Source organism: Vanellus vanellus (genome assembly GCF_965231255.1).
Source record: "Vanellus vanellus genome assembly, chromosome: Z".
In the NCBI taxonomy this organism is placed as follows: domain Eukaryota; kingdom Metazoa; phylum Chordata; class Aves; order Charadriiformes; family Charadriidae; genus Vanellus; species Vanellus vanellus.
In genome coordinates, this window is record NC_138908.1 from 85,364,552 (window position 1) to 85,384,989 (window position 20,438).

The 20,438-nt window shown below is 38.5% G+C and overlaps 1 protein-coding gene across 1 annotated transcript in view; it reads right to left on the reverse strand.

The window, feature by feature from the left end:
* Positions 1-3,124: 3,124 nt before the first annotated feature.
* Positions 3,125-20,438, reverse strand: part of SMAD2 (SMAD family member 2) — a 52,287-nt gene continuing 34,973 nt past the window's right edge. Inside the window, exons 3-11 of the mRNA XM_082497546.1 lie at positions 18,731-18,820; positions 17,380-17,573; positions 16,742-16,876; positions 13,565-13,639; positions 12,208-12,261; positions 10,895-11,107; positions 8,441-8,578; positions 8,136-8,280; positions 3,125-4,560 (exon numbers count right to left, since the gene is read on the reverse strand). Coding sequence (XP_082353672.1) covers positions 4,437-4,560; positions 8,136-8,280; positions 8,441-8,578; positions 10,895-11,107; positions 12,208-12,261; positions 13,565-13,639; positions 16,742-16,876; positions 17,380-17,573; positions 18,731-18,820 — 1,168 coding nt within the window. The 3' untranslated portion in view covers positions 3,125-4,436. The remainder of the gene's footprint in view (positions 4,561-8,135; positions 8,281-8,440; positions 8,579-10,894; positions 11,108-12,207; positions 12,262-13,564; positions 13,640-16,741; positions 16,877-17,379; positions 17,574-18,730; positions 18,821-20,438) is intronic.

The following is a 20,438-nucleotide window of genomic DNA, read 5'->3' on the forward strand; positions in this document are numbered from 1 at the left end:
GATTTAAGCCTGATTACAGTTAATGAAACACCAGCTAACGTAACATCAAAGACTGTTCTCAGCTTTGAAGCCTTGCTTCTAGTTTTCATAGCTGTGACAATCTAGGACTAGAAACTTCCTCCACAAAGCGTGCTTTCCCAAAGAAGAAACAGCAACCTTAGAGAATCTTTAGAGAAGAGAGAGATGGAAAAGAGGACCAACAAGACTGAAGGTTATTTTTAAATGGCCTCCTTTAATACAGTTTATAATGGTTATTTACTAGCCAAGCTTAAGCGGTCAGGAAAATACACATTTCATTAATATTTTCTTAATAGTAAAACTTTCAGACCACCTGCAATTTAATTCCCCAAGCAGGTCCTCCCAGAAGCACTTTCTACTACAGCTGGCGCGTTACTTGCGATATGTCTAATTCTTCTAATGAAGACAGTACCTCGCTGACTGTTCAGAGCTAGTATCGAAGCTTCAGTGTCCCCAAAATTATGTTCTAGTCAAACTTGTTTTGGTAAAAAGGAACACTGCTTCATACTCAAGTAAAACACTGTGTGGGTGGAGTATAGTGAAATCCTGTATTTCACAATATTTTAACTCAAAACCCAGCTGCAGTAAAATTTCAGTTTGCAATGCTAAAAAAAGCTGTAACCACAACGAAGTATGACAAGTTTGAAGGTTAAAACAAAACACTTACACTTCGCTGCGCCAACAATTTAGAGCCACAGATGATTATCAAACCCCCGAACGTCACACCCTCCCACTTCAACATGAAACGTCAAGTTGGACTCATGAAAATAAAAAGCTCAGTGAAGTACAGCAGTTGTGATTTCTAGTTTTTACTGTATAAATTAAAGCTATTACTCCTAAACATCTGACTACTTTGACAGCACCTAAGAATTTTAAGGTATATATTCATACTTTATACATTTATATCAGGCACCTCAGCCAATAGCTTAGGATCTCTACCAGAGAGCAATTCAGAGACCCAAATTCAGACTTTACCTCTCTCCGTTATTATACGGGGAGTCTGAAGCTGAACTATGCCTGCTGTTTGCCTGCAATCAGTCTCAAGGAGGTTAAGTTCTGATTAAGCACAACACCCTGAATAAGACCAAGAAAAAACAACAAGAAGCTCTCACCACGTCCTAGATTTGTACGTAACATCACCTAGAAGACAAAGGACCCTGTGTAAGATTCTCAAGTAACAACAGAGAACTCCTGTTGCAGAGAGCTTACCCACCTAGATGGGAAACACGCATAAAAGGAAGGGGGAAATACACAGAGGTGATGCTCTACTATTAATTCTCCCAGTGCAAGACTCCAAGCACTTGACATTGTTCTCAAAGCCCCAGCCCTGGCACTGGAAGAACTTCTAAATGAAACAGGGCTTTTCTTTGGAGGGGGGAGTGCTCCGGAACGTCAGCTCAGTGCATCCAAGCTGCTAAAAGGCAGCTCCAAAATAATTTTTAGGCTCGGGTGTTTGCATCAACTACCTGATTTTTGGTTACTTGGCTTTGGCAGTACTACGAAAAATCAAGCTCAGACAGGACTAGTGACAAGAGAGAGAGAGAGATCAGAACCCAGGCACCTGGAATCCCAATCCAAACTTAACGCAGTTACATACAGAGTTTTTCCAGCTTCACGACACAGATAAGCAGCTGGCTACCCCATACTTCAAATATCTCCAGTTGAGTACTCCCTGCTTGTTAAGTATTTTATTTAACAAAACAGCCTCATCGAAAAAAAAATAAATTCACTTTTCATTTGCACTTTGGACATCAGTACTCTGACTGGCAGAAGAGGGATGAAGTCACATTCCTTACGTACCACAAGCATTCCGCATTAAGATGCTTGAGCAGGCACTGGTCAGGCTTTGAGGAAGAGCAGAACAGCAGTGGGATAAGGCAGAAAGGCACTGGATTAAGAAACAGGAGTAGGTTAAAGTTACTCAAGAACTGCCAAAGGGATTTAAATGAAATACAGACGAGCAAACATTTCGAATGCGGACAAGTTCCCTTGTTCCACTGAGCTGTGGCTAAAACAGGAGAGAATGTTTTAGTGGTGCTAACAGAAGCCAAAAAAAGTGACTTCTACACAGACTGAGATGGCCTTGAGCGCAGGCAGCACCACAGGTCCACAGATAACGCCTGCAGCGTCCTTGGATGCTATTGGGAAGTGCGCACCAAAAAAAAAAGGGTACAGTCAAGATTATTACAACGTTCAAGGCAAAGCCAGTAATATCTCCGTAACTGAAAGAACAGAAATCCACAGTAAGGAGACTATAGAATTAGGTCACCCAGCTGATTCAAGTTGTAACCTGCTCATAAACGCAATGGAGTTCTTTCACCCAGACAAGTCGCTCTTATCTAACTGTTTCACAGGTGAAAGTAAACATCTGAGCTAGTAGGATGCAATTTGATTGTGACAGAAAAAAGCGACTGCTTTAATAAACTTGATCCGGAGTGGAAGTCCGTATCATTACACACACGTACAGATACAGAACCTCTAGCTATACCTTTCCAGCCACAACACGCAGGACACTTGTGCCATTTATTTGGGTGGGTTAGAATGAGTCCTGACCTTGAATAGAAAATATATACAGCAATTAATAAAAAAAGAAAAGCCCAACCATCATGAGAATTAAAACTTTTATTAGTGTATTCACATATTAGGCAAATGCAACACGCATGAAGCTTATTTCTTAGGTTCACAAGTTCTACCAATACATTAGTCTACTGGTAAAACTAGCACAAACTGGTAACTGCTTTGCCATTTTATTTTTTTTTTAAAGGTGTCTGGCCCGCTTTTTCAAGGCTTGATTTTTGGTATTGCTTCTATGCCCTAGTCATTACGGCATAAAAATATCCACCACTATCATCAATTCAGTCAACTGATTTAAAAGCTGTAACACTGGCCACATTTTTGTTCTCAAAGCTAAGTTATCACTAGCTGTACTTACAAAGTACAGTACTAGTGTAATGGATGAAACAATGGGAAAAAACAGACAAAGGCAATCCTGCTACTGCCACAATAACAAAAGAATGACAGACAGCTAGATCACAAGATTGTTAGTAAGATGTATATTTTTCAAGTCAGAATAACCCTTCTATACAGTTTCCCAACCCTTCCCCAACCCAGACTTATTTGTAGAATATATTTCAGAATATTTTTCATATGGTGCAGCTGTAGTGTCCAAGGGTTCACAATAACATGCACTGTCACGAAGAACCTACAAGTCCTCCTTCGCTGGTCATACCTCAGCAACCACTATCCTAGAGGTTTTGCAGAAGCAACTACTTTTAATAACAAGGCCCATTATGACATAATGAATGCGTATGATCTGGTATGTAAGTAAGCTATACAAAGCCACTCAGATCAGAAATTTAAATTCTGTTACTGAAATATGTTAAGAAGCTGCATCTATTTAAAACCTATACGAAAGAGTCTAGTTTACCCTGGGAAAGGATTTTTCCAAGGTATTTGGCTCCAGAAACTAAACCCCATGATTTTTACTGACATCTGCTTAATGAAAAAATACAGATGTAAGGGGTAAGCCAATAACCTTGCGTACTTAATCCAGTATCCAATGCTACAGTAAATTCTCATTCCATGAGAAAAAAAACCACTGATTTCAATGATTCAAGGTACATAAAAGTCCCAAATTGCATCAGTGCCAGCAACACTGCTGGCAAAAGATGCATCAGCTCAGATGGGTAGGGAAAAGTAGACTCCTAGTGCGATGGATACTCGGAATTTATAATGTGAACTCATTTTAGGCCCCATTAAGCATATAAAGTGTCTTAAGGTTTCACAGATGAATCTCAAGACATTTCTTTCCCTTCCAATGGAGGGATTTTCTTTTTCTTTAAGAAGGCAGCAAAAAGTTAAGCTTTTCTACAAGGAAAGTCTGCTTTTTATGTTTAGGACAACTCGAAAACCTGCTTTATATAAAAAAATATAAAAGAATAAAGGAGTAGAGTCTTGGAATTTTATGAGAGATTTGCCCCAATCAAAAAAACAAACGACTATTTATGGGAACTAAAATGTAGAACAGCACAATACTGTGATATTTGAGATCATGATACATTACCTGTACATATACTTAGCTATTCATGTTATTGATAAACCATTAGGACACTCAATTATATACCCAATAAAAACACCATTAAGAGTCTTTAGAACTGTCCCTTCTTCTTTCTGAAGAAGGTATTTCTATACACTAAATTTTCATCTAGTATCAGAGTATAGGAAACAGAATCCACAAGGTGCTTTAATTGATGAGACCTCAAGTGCTGTTTTTCTTTTTTTTTTTTTTTTTTTAAAAACCTTTTTGGATAGTAAACAGTTCATGGGGACCACACACAAATACTACGACAGACGAGCTGTTATATTAAGTCTGTTGATTGGACTCGATATTTAGCCCACTGGTAAAGGAGGAAGGAGTTTTACGACATGCTGGAGCAGCGTACTGAAGGGGAGCCCATCTGAGTCAATACTTTGTCCAACCATTGTAGAGGTCCGTTCAGATGAAGTTCAATCCAGCAAGGAGTGCTTGTTACTGTTTGCCGCCTAGAAAGTAAAGAACAACAGAAAAGTCAGAAAGCAGCAGCTTTGGCTGCCATAAAATTCTCCATCATACAATCAAATATGTTTCCATCCGTATCTACTACACAGCCAGATAAAAATCTGCAACCATTACTGTAACTGTTACTACGCTTTTTTCATATACTCTTCGAAGGAAAAAGAAACCAAACTAAAAAAACCCCAAACACCCCACATCTATAAGACACATCAATAATTACACACTTGTCCATAATACATCGAGAATTTTCTGCTCTGGAGAATAAGCTAAGAACTGTAGCATTTGCTTCAAGTGCCACACCAAAAGCCTTACTTCTAAAGAGAAATTCAAACTGAAGTTTGTCCAACCAATGTGGTGTTCACATCACAGATAGCTGCGTGCAGCTGTATCTCAACCTTCAAAGGGTCTGCCTGCATAACTGGGTCTGAATTTTGTAGACAGCTACTGAGAATTACGGAATAGAAACACTCGGCTCTGCGCTGTCAGCATGACCAAACAGCGCAATACTACGGTGATCAAAAAGTCTGGCTTTTTGGAGCAACAGACAAGATAAATGTAGAAGGAAACTGCCAGATGTTATCAGAAACAATATGTCAAAATACAGTGTGTGGTTGGTTATGCTGTGCTAGCTGATGCTATCTCCAAGGAACACCAAACTTGATCTCTGATTTCCTGTAATCTAACACTTCTACATGTGTTTTGGACTGTAACAAACAACTTAAGTAAAAAATTGTGTTTCCCTTGTCTTCTATATAAATTTGCCTTTAGTTTTGCACAATAGAAGCCCTTAATTAAACACCATACAGAAAGCCTCAGTAAAGCTGAAGGGCTGGCAACCATAAAAGCTGCATTGGCTCTCCCATAAATCCTTGTTTCAGAGACCTGTTATTCAAAAATCTTCCTTCTCATCTCCAAAGTCAAGAAATCAGCAATGGACATATTCTGCCTGAGAATTCCTGTTATTTCACTGTACCCACTCCAGGCATGGGAGTTTTCCCAAACTAGACTGGCAAGACTACTGTTGCTAAGCCAGTTTTTCCTAGTAATTCTAGTAACATCCCAAAGTCAAAGCAAGGAGGCATTAAAATTCAAAAGCAGCAGATTAGTCAGACACAAACCCAGCCCCTTCGTTTTTACTGTCGGCACTGCAACCCTTGGCTTTAAGGAAATCTGTCTCTATAAACAGAGGAACTGAAAAGGCAGAAAGCTTAAGCCAGCGAGAGGATGGATTTCAAAAGTTGTCTGTGGTTTCACATTTTCTAGGAGAAGAAAGCAGCGGGGTCTGTGCTCTCTCAGCACTCTAAAAAACACTGTTATCTTGGCCCCGAATGCCTATGCCAAAACAAAGTGATCCAATAAAAGAACAATCTAAACCACAGGAAATATAATTCCATTTAGTCTCGAATCTTCTCCCAAAGAAGGAAGTTCATTATTCCACCGCTGTCAACTCCCTTACAATGTGTTCCACAACACACTTCCTCAAAATTTTTTATAACTGGTTCTGTTCAACAGCCCTGCTGCCTTTGCACTACACTGACAAAAGTTGGTGAAATAGTGACAATCACTTAGCAGCCATCTCAAAGCAAAAACTCAGCCTCTTCTACTCATAGATTTCCAGTTCAGGTATCACTAAGTCTCTTTACTGTAATTCCCTGTACTTAACTTTCTGCAGAACATGATCCTAGACCTGAATAGTTCCTGTGCTACCATGAACATTTGACTGCTGATCTAAACACTTCTACCGCCATCCTCAATTCAAGCCAACGTGTATCAAGCAAAAAGCTATAAGCTATTTTGGCTACAAAACTTATAAAATCTACCACTTTGCCATATCTGCATGTGTGCCTAAAATTAAGTAATGCTTTGGCAAAGCCAAAGCCTGTTCCATGAGAAACTTTTTTGACATAATAACGAAGCATGGAAGTTTTAACAAGAATGATGGATTTTACAGTGCTTCCTGGTCTATTTTGACAATTACATTCATTTAAATTCAAGGTTGCATTTGCAGGAGCAACCTCTTTTTGATCTAATCACAACTGCAGCATAACTTACAAGTTTTGTGTATCAATAATTTATTAGCACCATCTTAAACAGAAACGCAAAGAAACTAGTTCAGCATTGTGTCAGTAATCAGTTTCTGTGCTGTTCTGGCAGTGTTTCCACTGGAGCTTTTTCAACCCTATGATCTCTGAGGGGTTTATAGACTACTAACAACCAACATTCTCTCCCTCCTTAAAAATAACTTTACCAAAAGCCTCCCCACTGTTTTAACCTAGCACTTACACTCCATTCACTTCAAGTTGTCTCCATATAATCTGACTGATTAAGGCTTTCTTCTGTTTTGATTTGAATGTTGTATTTAATTTTGCATAAGTGTATACATGCTCCTTTTGAGCCAAATCCAACAGTTCTTTAAACTTGAGCCAGATTCCTTCTTGTGTACCTCTTGCTAACAAAGAGCTACCAATTTATTCCATTACTCAAATTTCTCATTCATTCTAATTAGGCTTTTACAAAATTGGCTTCATTTAGCCAAGAAGCCTCCCCCATGTACTGACGCTGCTATTTACATGTATATATTTCAAGAGCAGATAAAAGAATCAAAACTCCAGGATTCAGAGTGGAGCCTACATGCCATTACGCAACTTCAGAAATTATACGGATTTAAAAAAAAACATTATGTATTGCAATAGGGTATTGATATGTCAGACTTCATTCTTTCAGTTTATTTCTAGAGAGATTTAAGGGATTTGTTTAAAACCACATCTCCAGCTCTCCAAAATAATGAGATCTTTAATACTGCTCAGTTAGAAGTCAATTCCTTTTCTTCCCAAATTCCCATACTACATTAAAAACAGGCACTGTCCTCCCTCAACCATAGCTCTTAGCTTGTGCTAATAGGGAATACAATCGGAATCTATTCAAAAGCAGATAAAAGACTACTTTTTCCACTCAAAAAACTGGTTTTAGCAGTTTTACTACATAAACACAGCCATCTTATTCCTGCAAAGTTTTTTCCACTACAAGTTCCAAAATATTTGCCATCCCTTAAATGTGTGTTCTCCAGCTGTTTTATTCTGTGGAATGCTCTCCAAGTGACTCCAATTCTTTCCATCAGGTACTATCAACTGCATCCTGCACCACAACCTAAAAAACTTACTATACTCCACATAGAACAGAGCAGAGACCAAAATGACTATACGTTTAACAAACAGCAAATAATCCCATAGCACAAACTGTGAAACTTCTAGATGTTGTCAGTGATTTCACCACAATAAGCAAGCAAGCAGGACCGAGCGAGGAAATCGAACTTTGATGACATTCCCTGCTCTGCAGCTCACTTCAACGCAATACTAAAAATCAGTCTATCGGTCTTTATGACAGGAGCTCCATAGCTGAGGGGGGAGAAAAAGGAAAACACAGGCTTGACTTGTAGACAGCATATCTACAATAGTGGCGAGAAGGCTGTACATATGGCTTTCAAGCCAGACAGAAATAGTGTATTGGTGAAAGAAGAGAAATGATTAAATCTAAATTTATAAGCAAAGGTTTTTTTTCTTACCTGTATTCAGCTCCCCATCCTTTAACAAAACTCATTCTTATGGTACACATTCTAGTAAGCTGATAAACTGCTTCAAAACCCTGATTCACAGATTGAGCCAGAAGAGCAGCAAATTCTTGGTTATTAAAGATTTTTAGATTGCATCCTATAAAGAACAAAATGTCAAAAGGGTACAATTAATGAATAGTTGTGTTTGCTACACAGAAGCCCGCAACTATGAAGAAACTATCAAAAGGAAAGCAAATGTCATCCAGTGAATACGTTCACTGGATATTTTTCCGCGAGACCTTTGGTCAGCCACTAACCTGGTGGAATTTTGCACACAGTTGCAGGATGCCAGCCATATCTTTGATTACAGTTGGGGCTCTGAACAAAAATTGCGCTATCGCTTAGGCACTCAGCAAAAACTTCTCCACCGATGTAATAGAGGCGTACTCCCCTTCCTGAAGGAAAATTCAAAAGGAACTCTAGTTATGGTATGACCCAAAGAGATTAACAAACAAGAGAGTATTTTGTTTCAGAGAAGGACAAGTTTTTTCTTTACACCAGAAACAGAAATCAATTATCTACATGACCACACTGCTGGGCTGACAGCTGTAGCAGAAGCAGAACACAATTAACTTGCATTTTTCTCCCACGAATGCACAATATTTGATAGAGAAGCAGAATAATTTTTGGTCAAGAGCGAGATAGAATTATCTAGCCATGTGATGGCTTGCAACTAAACCCAAGTAGGGAAGCAGTGTTAGTTACCAAATAATGTTTTCACTTAAAAGAAATACCAAAACTGAAATAAAAAGATTAGATTCAAGAGGATTAAAACTTGTGCTAATATTAAAGTGGTGTATGCGAAGTGGCACAGGCCACTATGGCAAAAAAGGAAAACACGAGTATACCACTTCAACACTCTCAGCTTACATGCACCCACACTATTTCACAACCCACTGCATAGCCCTTCTCTGTACTACTTGGACAAAAACAACAGGACTTCATTTAGTCCTATTACAAAAAATTACCCGTAAGAAATCCTATTGTTCACTTTTAAATTGTGATCTTGTTCTCTCTCTCTGAGTGGGAAAAAAAAAGAATCTGTTTCAGTTATTCCTAGCACAGGAGAAGTAATGTACAACTGATCTCCCAAAGAAAACCAGGTCCTTTAAAGAATGTAGTTTCTCTTCCCCTTCTTCTTTAAAACTATTTTTCAAATAAAAAGCGAGCTGCTCTACAAAAAAAAAAAATAAAAAGTGAGAGCTCCTTACATTTTTGCTTTTCCTCATCATTGACCATTTTGATCAGTCAGCACAGGCATAGCCTGGGTTTCTGCACATCTAAAATTTTATTAGACAAGCATTTGGATTTTATATAGAGGGGTCAGAATGTTCTACTAAAGAGGCTGAACTTTTATTACTAAAAGTAAAAACAAAAAAAAAATATCTTGTGAATGTTGCTAAATAAAAGAATCCAGAAAAAAAAAAAAAAAATAATGAAGAACTCAAAGCCAAGATTCTTCATTGTGGAAAACATTATTCTTTACTAACCATTACAAACAAAATCTCGATCATGTCAAAACAGCGTGTTATCTCAATGGCAGCTTTTTCCATTTCAGAAAATAATTCAAGAAGTACTACCATCGTCCATTCTGCATTTTATAAATTAGAATAAACTAAGCAACATATTAATATTTTGTAATTAAAGCTTAAATGTCAAATTATAAGCAACTCTGAATATAAATGCTACCCAGGGCAGAGTGGTCCAATGAGGAGCCTGAAAGCCAAAAACCTGCCCCTCGGGATGCTTTGGTGCATCGTCTTTTTCCAGAAGGCAGAGAACAGCAACAAGAGCAACAGAAACCCCGTACAGCTGAGTGGCTTCCTCCTGTGCCACGCTCAGCCTGACAGCTGTGTGACTGCTGCTGCCATCAACTTAGCGACTACTGATTGAGGAAAGGCAGCTCCTTTCAGCTCCAACCATCGCTACATCTCTTCCCAATTGCAACTGGCTCTGGTAGCAGAAGCTGCTACATTGAGGCTGCATCTGGAATATCGTGTCCAGTTCTGGGCTCAAGAGGGACAGGGAACTGCTGGAGAGGGTCCAGCAAAGGGCTACGAAGCTGATGAGGGGACTGGAGCATCTTTCTTATGAGGAAAGGCTGAGGGACTTGGGGATTTTCAGTCTGGAGAAGAGAAGACTGAGGGGGGATCTTATTAATGCTTATAAATAACTTAAAAGGAGGGTGCCAGGGGGATGGGAACAGTCTTTTTTCAGTGGTGCCCAGTGATAGGACAAGAGGTAATGGGCACAAACTTGAACCTACGAAGTTCCATCTTAACCTGAGGAGGACCTTCTTTACTTTGAGGGTGGAAGAGCACTGGCACAGGCTGCCCAGAGGTGGGGGCGTCTCCCACTCTGGAGACATTCCAAACCTGCCTGGACACCGTCCTGTGCAACTGCTGTAGGTGCCCCTGGTCTGGCAGGGGGTTGGACCAGGTGAGCTCCAGAGGTCCCTTCCAACCCTGACCATTCTGGGATTCTGTAATTTCTCCCTATTTCAGAAGTGGTGACCACTGCATCTTTCCACTTCTATCCTCAGCAAGAGAGACCAAGCTCTCCTTGGCAAGCCGAGAGAGAGAAGTTCAATGGTTGGCTGCACAAGGGTTAAAGGATCCCAAACACAAAGATCTGTCCAGCCTACCTGGATCATTCCAGATAATTTAAAGGCTAAAATGAAATTAAATAGTTAAAAGATCACAGATTTTTACCTATGTGTCGCCTTGTCATTTCCACTGTAGCATTTCTGTTTACATTGGAAAGCAGACCTAGACAAAATCGTTCTGAATTTGATGGATCTGTAAAGCCATCTACGGTCAGGGAAGGCTGTGATGCATGGAAGGTTTCTCCCACTCTTTGATTCAATTCATAATATGCTATTGAACACCAAAATGCAGGCTCCGAGTAAGTAACTGGTTGCAAGTCTAAAAAAAAAAAAAAGTCAAAAAATAAGCTTAACACAGAATTTGAGGCTGAAGAGAAATCTATCTGCCCTGCTATTCATCTCCTCCAGAAACGACAGCGGTAGTCTCCTCAAACTATTCAAATTTTATTTTGCTTACTGCCATTTTTACCTACCCCAGTAAACAGAAAGGAATTCAATATTCCACACAAGGGAAAGAAGAGTGGAAGAAGGGGTGATCTAATCTGACCACAGCTCTTGTAGATCACTACTTGCATTTTGCTCGGTAAACCGATTAAGCTAATGTTGCTGTGAGTGCCAGATGCTGAGACATTTCTACTGCTCTTCTATAACTTGCAAACATTTTGGCAATGTTAAAGAAAAGATTAAACTATCAAACACTGAACCATGCAAAGGAAAAAAATATTAATATGAAAATCATGTTCCCTTCTATTACACTGTATCTTTTACTGTCTCTTTATCTAAAGGCAGTTCTGAGCTCCTTTTACTCTCCCCTACTAGAGCTCAGTATCTTCCCTGTGCATCTTCAGCTTTTCCTGCACTGCTTCCCCTTTTTACCTACCCTAATTACTTACTCAGCGTTCTGAACAGCATTTTCCTGTCACCATTCCTTAAACAAACCCAAGGGAATCTGATCTTCCCGAGGCATTTATACAGACACACAGCAATGGCACCTGATCAAAGCAGGTGGGCAACTCATGTAGGCGCAACAATTGTGTCGTGGTCACAGGTGACAGAGCACATGAGAAGAGCAGCAGAACACACACACAAGGGAGACGGCAAGTCTGGGGAGCACTATGGATAGACTAACATCCTTTAAACTATTTATTTTATAAATGGCTGTGTGTGCAGGAATAACATATTATTCTTTCTCTTTGCTAGAAACTCAATAGTTACAGAAACAGAGTAGTTGTTAACAAGTTATTAACCCAGCCCTATTACGTTTATCATCAGGAAGCCAACAGCACAGTCTCCTCCTAATACAGCTCTTACTTTTTAAAGTGCATTTTCATTTTTAATGTAATTATATATATATATATATAAATATATAAAGGAGAGTCATCACACACACAGAAACAATTAAAAGTATTTCCAGCTTACCCAGGCTATGATTAACTGGGGAGAGAGTACTAGGAGACAGCTCTGCTGGAGATCCTGTTGAAGCAATACAAATTGTTTCATAGCAAATTATTCTCATTATTTCAGATGGGTAAGTATAACCATTACCTAGATATAGTTTTATATTAAAATCGTTTGGAATAAGAAACCTCAGAAATCCTACAACCAGTTTTCCAGCGTGTCACATGCTTATTCTGAATTAAGATTACATTTAATTTTCCAGACTCCTGGGAGCCTACCCCTCCTCGTAAAGACTCAATTAACATCTTAGTCTTGTATTTGGCAGAGCTCTCACTTCATGCACACTCTGTGAACATAACTTATGCACTTTTCTAGTGAGAAGGTAGTGACTTCTTCCCAAGTTCAGTGGGGAAAAAAGCTAAGAAAAAGTGGACGAGACAATCAAGATATTACCTCTCTATTCTCAAAGGAGAGGGTTTATCTCTAGAAAAGAACAAGCTGGATTTCCTCATTTGAGGAAATTATTCTTTCCTGGAAGGAGGAAGGAAAAAATTCAGAAAAACATGAACTCTCCAACACAATTTGTGCACTAGTAGGGCAAGGTACAGAGAAGCTTCACACAGAAACACTCCTACAATGACTGCTGTCAGGCTTTTTTAATTAAGGTACCTATTGTCACACAGTGGGCAAATATTGCAGTTCTTACAGAAACTAGTGCAGTTGATTCCAATTAACTGAAAAGGTTGCTAACATTAGCTAACCAAACACATTCAAGTCTGCCAGCACATAGCAGGAGGTTCTTATCCAGCACATTAATTGTGCTTTGTCCAAGTCTAAGGCCAACCAGATTATCTAGAAACCCTTTCATACAAAGGCACAAACACTTAATGTTTCTACTACTCTTTCAACAGAGCCTTCCATACAAGAATTCATTTGAAACATGGCAGAAGCAATAATGCTGTCAGAATTAAGAGACAGGTACTCAAAATGCAACATTTCTGTAACTTGTTTAGGCCAACAGACATTTTGCATCAATGAACCTGTTTCCAGAAGGTTACGTTAGGGGTAAGTTGAAACCAATCAACTTTTAAAATCTGATGAAGACTTAATTAGACCTGTATCCTTCTGTTACAAAACAAAATAAATAAAATATACTTAATAAGGCAAGAATGTTTTAAAAGCATTCCCCTAGCAAAAAAAAAAAAAAAAAACCCCAAAACCAAAACATAAAAAGACTGCAAGTGGTATTTTAAACAGAAAACACAGGGCTGTACAGAAGGCTACTGCCATCATTGTTCAGGGCGAGCTCACACCACTATGCAGAAGGATCACGACTAGTCATCCCAAGTCTTGAAAACAGTGAAAAAACATACATTACCTGTATCCATGCTTTGGTTCAACTGCTGGTCGCTCGTTTCTCCATCTTCACTAATATATCCCGGAGGTGGTGTTTCTGTCAAAAAAAAAAAAAAAAAAAAATAACAAAAATCCACCTATTGGTTCAATGACTGGGGAAATTTTTAAGATTTAGCATTTGGGGGTTTTGTCCTCAAGTCTTCACGAGCTCCATACAATACCTGAATACTGAATTAGAATTTCATTTTGCTGTCCCTTTTTCCTTCCAGTAGGACTTCAAACACATAACCTGCCCTCCTGTCTATGCAAAACATATCACCTCTTGTATACCAGTCGATTGCTCAAATGTGTTATACAATTAACAGATAATCCTTGTTTGTTCCATTTCACATGAGATACGTTCACTACAATGAGTAACAATTTTGCAATTGTGATCAACAGCTTTCACATTTATAATTACAAATGAAAAAAACCATCTGGTGACTTCAAAAAAGAAAAGTGAGCTCTCTTTATGTAGTATAACCATCAGATCAGATACCCTCCCACGCCTTACAGAAGTTGCTAGATTTAAAGGTTATTTTTCAGTTCAGTCCCCAAACCCAATACCCAACAGTTGATTTCACTTATTAATGATAACTATATTATCTAACTAGTTACAAGCTCTATTATCGCTATTACTTCCAAGCTCTATTAAAACAATCATTTATTCCTTTAACTAGCTTTCTTTAAAGATGGAGTTTCACAGACCAAAGTAAACTCAGTAAGAAGTTTGAAGCATTCTAATACTAGAAACTGTGTCTAATTCCACAGAAATGTCTTCAAAACCCAAGAGAGTGCAGTTGTTCCTTTTCTCCATTCAAAAGGTACTTTGTAATCCAGATAATGAGTTAACCAACTGCCTTTCAGGAAATAATTGTCTTTGAACCGGGCAAATGTCTTTTCCTATATATTAAAGGCAAAACCTGGATTTCTTTAGTGAAAGTGTTTGAAGCTAACTATCTCTACAATCGCCTTAGAATTGTCTCTGAGACATCTAAGAGATTAAACATTTAATTACATTATTACCAAACAGCAGAAATTTAAAGATAAAGACTTTTGCTTAAGAATTAAAATCAAATTATATCAAATATCATGTCTGAGATTTACAGCAATATAGCAAGATCAGAAGGAAGCCAGCAAGAGGAAACTAGAGTAAGTCAGTTGATTAAATAAAAACGAACCAAAAGAATTATTATATCTTTGGTTCATTCTGTAAAACTGGCATGGGGAGTTAAGGGAAGTCTTTACTAGCAAGAAGTATGACGACAAAAATCATACGTTTTGAACATTTTTGTAGAATTCATTGTGATAAAGTGGACTCCACCCAGCTCTGAATCATTTGTTGTCGCTAAGCCCACAGCCATGGTAAAAAGTCAATAACCATTTCCAATCCAACCCACACCTCCTGTTTCCAGTTACTAATCTAGGCTCTTTGGCACAGATTATTTTCCACATCTAGTCTCTGTCTGAAGAGAGAAGATTTCCTCCACCTAGTACTATTAATACTGATTTAGGGTCAGAGGTTGAACACCACCATAGCTGGAAATAAACGCTCAAATGCCGCATTAAAAATTCTTAGCAGAGCTTGAACATTGCCAGAAGTTTGGACAATGCAGCTCAGTGCACCCATAACCTGAAAGGGAACATACAGCCCCAAAGGCCATCCTGTACCTTCAAGATTGCAGTCTTCTGCGCTGTAGGTGAAACCAACCTCTCTGTAGACCAAATACCAAGACAGCATTGCGGTGCAAAACTACCACAGTTGTTAGTCTGGCCTAGCACTAAAGAAAATGGTTCTCTGAAGCAGGCTCAAGACACACAAGACTTAGCAGAACCTCGCTAAGTATTCAAGATTAAGTTAGCAAGGTCAAGTAAAGTAAGATGCCATGACACGAACACAACAGGAGGGTGTCAACGACAAAGAGAAGGAGGCATGGTGTGGCTAGCTGTATAAACATTCGAGTATCACGTGAATACCCACAATCACCTTCAACAGATTTCCTGCAAATAACTCGAGTCACTTTAGCTCATTTCCGTAACACTGGATTTTCCAGTGGTGGCTTCCCAGTAAGTTGTTTGAAAATGCTATCAAAAGCCCTCAGATTGAGTCAAAAAAGTATACATAAGAAAGCAACACCAACTGCTAGCACCTTAAATTGCTCTTTAAAGATGCGCTGTCCCTAGGTGGCAACAAATGCGGCACAAATTAAACAGGTGAGATCAAATTCATTGCAATTTTTTGGGTGCCATTTCAATTCTTGGTTGCATTTAAAGAAAACACAAGCAACATCCTGTTTAAGACACATAGATACAATTTGTACACTGCACATATTTGAATTTCGAGGCTGTCATCTCATTCCGTGAGAGTCCAGATCTGAATTTTCAGCTTGTTCATAACATAGCTGCACGAAACATTTATGAGAAAACTTCAGCTTTGCTTGGTTTTACCCTCCAGGCAACTTCCTGAAGAGATAGGAAACAGGAAGTTGGGGCAGGAAACAAAGGTCACTGATTTTACATTTCAGTAAGGGTACAGGCTTTTGGGTGTGCTGTAGCGGATTAGTCTTGGTATTTGTTTTGGGGTGGGGAAGAGGCAAAGAGGGAGAGGAGGAATTCTTTAAGCATTCAATATTGTTTGGTTGTTTTTTCATATTAAAAGACAACTGTATGCACACAATAGTAACAAATACACAAAGCAGGCCTCCTTGATCGATAGTGAACTACAGATCAAAATAATTTTTAAGTCACTGTTTTGCAACTTGAAAGTTTTCTCCACATACTACACGTGGTGAGATGGAGAAGCAGTTTACTATTCAATCTCCAATAAACAGCAGTTGACAACGCCTATATGTTTGCAAAACAGGCTTAAAGCATAAGGTGAAGGTCTACTTTGTACTCATTAGCATTTTGAATCTTAAATAAGCTATTAAAATCAAGTAAGCTATTGTGAAACCACAGCAATGTGGTTTCACACAGGATCATGTTCTGCAAACAACAGTGTTCAGGTATTTCCACGGGAATTTATAGACAAAATCAACTACATTTAAGTTACTGGTGCATCTTTCAATTAATTTGATCACTTAGCAGGATAAAATTACCATCTTTATTCTGGGTGGCACAATGTTAAGTCTACTGTTTACAGTGGGAGTTAAGAAAATACCTGGTATGTAATTGCTCTGTGGTTCAATTCCAGCTGGAAAGTTAGTGTTTTCAGGAATGGAATGGGTATAGTCATCGAGAGGTGGAAGCTCCGTTAGAATCTCGGTGTGCCGTGGCACTAGTACGGGAGGCAAGACTGGAAAAACAAAATTCAAAGCATTAATAACACCCTCAAAACACACACTTCTGCAAGCTAAAAGGGAAAAAAAAAAATCTAAACCATCTAACAATTTAATATGTTTTGAAATTTTCTGACTCTTCAGTACTGCTAATACTGCAATTGTACTCCAAGTTACTAGAGGAATCAGATTCCTGAAGTATCTCTTAGGACTATTCCACATTAGCAAAGGTAAGTCATCTCTATTCTCCTTTTCCGTCCAGACCGTACTTAGCCAGCTGGAAACTGCTAGTGGTACTAGAAGTGTTTATCAGGGGTATTCAACACATTTGTAAAGATTTTTCTGTATCTTTACTATTAAAAAAATCCAGGGGATGGTATTCTCAAAAGCTGTATCTCTAAGAATCTTGTACTTCTGGCAAGAGAAAGCATCGTCTTTAGTCTCTATTTTTCATTTAAAACATTATGCTGAACAAGTACGTACAGATGTTGCTATAGAAAGTGAGAAGCAGTCTTCCTACCTGGTGTCTCCACTCTCTGGTAGTGGTAAGGGTTTACACATACTTCATCCTTTTTAAGATTAAAAGCATATTCACAGTTTTCAATTGCTTTAAGTTCATGGTGACTGTGAAGATCTGGCCAGCGCCACAAACGACAGTAAATAACATGGGGTAATCCTTTACGATGAGATACCTGTAGACGGCCATCGAGAGATCTATACGGGAAAGATGTTGAGAAGTATTTACAGACTGTATATAGTCTCTTAATCACTCAAGCAACAGTGTACACACACAGGATGGGTAGTTTATTTATTCTCAGAGTTCAGTGGACTGACACTGTTAGTGACAAGTATACTCTTGTTAAAAGGCTTCAAATGTGCTAAAAACAATGGTATCAAGCAGTGTCTTAACTTATTTTTGAGCTGCTCAAATTATTGCCAGTGAATTTAGAGTTCATTAAAAGCCACTTTACCTCCAACCAAGTATTTAAGATGATTGCTTCATATACGTTTTTTTTTAAATGCAGAAGACAGTCGTTTAAAAAAAAAAATAAAATAAAATCATACACTTAATAGTCCCTTCCGCTGCTAAACCTCAAGGCTTTGCTGTGGCATGGATGCTTTATGGCTTTAAGCATAAGAATTCCCACAGGACTGCAAATAAGCCTATAAGCAGTCAGCTGCCCAAGTGATCCACATGGCAGTATAACTGTAATGCAAAAAGCATGAATGCACATCTTGTAAGGGCCGTACAGTTTATCTTCTTGACTTCATCTGCCTTGCTACCAGCTGAAAATGTTTTGCTAGTTTTAAAGACAGACTGCATATGCTTACACAAATGCAGATGTTTATGATTGTTATGGGATGGGAGACAAACCTCAGTACACAAATCAAGTAATGTGACATGAAAAAATAAAGACCCTGTTTAGAATTTGCCCACCGTTAACTAATGAAGAATTTACAAACAATTCTTTAGTAGCTCGTATCTGAGCCAATTAGCAAGATTTAACTGAAAGCTTGTGGCATACAAAGCAGTTTAAACACTTTGTAAGATTAGGTCTAAAGAATTAAGTATCCCAACTTTGTTAATATAAATACCAAATCACATTAGAGCTTGCATTAATCAAGTCTTCCCATTCTTTCAGTGGCACTGGCGTGAAAAAGGAATATTCCAGAATTAGAGTTTCATTGGTCAAAACATCAGCTGAGAACACTCAGATTTCTACAGCAAGCAAATATTTTAAAATGCTGTACCATGAGAGGCCTAGGAAGCATTTTAGTCTATTTTACAGCTAAAGCATCCCATTACAGACCCTCCAAAGCCAATCCCTCCCACAAGACTTCTATGATGCGAGAGAGGGCAGAATATTCACCTGGTTTGTTCAGAGAAGCTGTAAAGGCCTGTTGTATCCCACTGATCTATCGTGTTTGGTGTACTCAGTCCCCAAATTTCAGAGCAAGTGCTGTGCATAAATTGAAAACAAAAACAAAAAATTGATATGAATATGGAACATGGTTATTCAAAACACCATGATGTCAAACATGGAAAAATGTACAGAGTACTTCCTTTCACATAGAAGATAGAGCATTGTTAGACTTGCACTTAAACTGACATCTCATGCTATATTTTCTATATGAAGGAGGCTATCAAAATGGAACACGTGATTCAAGGTAAATGATAATGTTTTTAAAAGGTGAACAAGTTATCTGGTTTTAAGTAGTCAATACAGTTGTAATGTTCCTTAAAACAGGCAAAACTTCCTCAGCCTAGCTCTTAACAAAATTCAATTTTAAAGGGTAGTTTCTGGGTTGTTGTGTTTGTGGGTTTTTTTTTTTTGTTTTTGTTTATTTTAAACATAAGCTTCCCTAAGACTTCAAACAAAGGCCATGTGTATCTGAAACTGAACATCACAATCTAACTTTCAGGTACCACCACTTAAGCATTAATCTCATTCTCCATGCACATACTAATTTGCTGCTTTCCCAAAACAGTAAAAGTCAGACTCCAAAGAAAAGCACATGGTAGCTGATACTTCCATTTTCTGCACTCTCCTTGATTATAGAACTAAATATTCTTTTCCTCTGTATACAAAACACAATGTTTAACACAGTTTTACAGTATAGTATTTTAAGAATTAACTATAGAATAAAAAAACCCTTTAATCGCTAAATCAAGCGGGAGGAAAGGAGAGACAACTAATTCTTTACCAAACTGGTCCAATGACAAGATCACAACAGCGAAGAAAAAGGAGCCTCTGGTGGTAGACACAAATTAAAAGCAGCAGTAAATATAAGTAAAGCAAAAAAACAGCTTGTGAATGGGCAGCACATTTTCAGAAGCATGAATCAAACTCAGCTTTATCATAGACTTGCTCTGTCACCACTGAAGATCAACAGTTTATTTTACATAAGTAACACGCAACTAGACTTCGCACCTCAGAAATAAAGAGAATTTGGTTGATGAGCAACTTACAACTCCACTCCCTAATTACAAAGCCTGAAGTTTGACTGGCTGCTATAATACCTTTAAAGTTAATAGCCTCTGAAAAGTTGTAACAAGGAGAAAAGAATCCAGGTTCACCAAACTCCAGGTTTTAAATATAGGCTTTGCTATTTAAATTTAAGCTCCCAAGCTTAGCTGATACACTCACAAGTTTGGATTGCACGTTCAAGGGAAGAAAAGCGAAACAGGTATTTTTATTTCTTGCCCCTACACAGAGAAAAGTCATTAGTGTTATGAAACAAAAGAGCAGACAGCACAGCACTGTACTTAAAATGACTTTCAGGGCTGACAGCCACCTCAATTCCACAGCAACTTTAATAAAACCCAAGTGTGGGCTACTGACAAAGGGAACAAATGGTCCTTGTCCCCTTCTTGCCTGTCCCACACACTTCATTTCTAACGCCATCCCAGCGAGGTTGAAGTGTCCATGCAACTGAGCAGCAACCCAAACCAATGAACTGGCTGTCTGCCCACAGAACATGTGGCTGAAAATTAATGTTTTGAGAGTTACTTTTCAGCCAGATCAGTTCTTCTACTCACTGTGGAGCTACCCGAGCACTACAAAGGAGGACTGACAG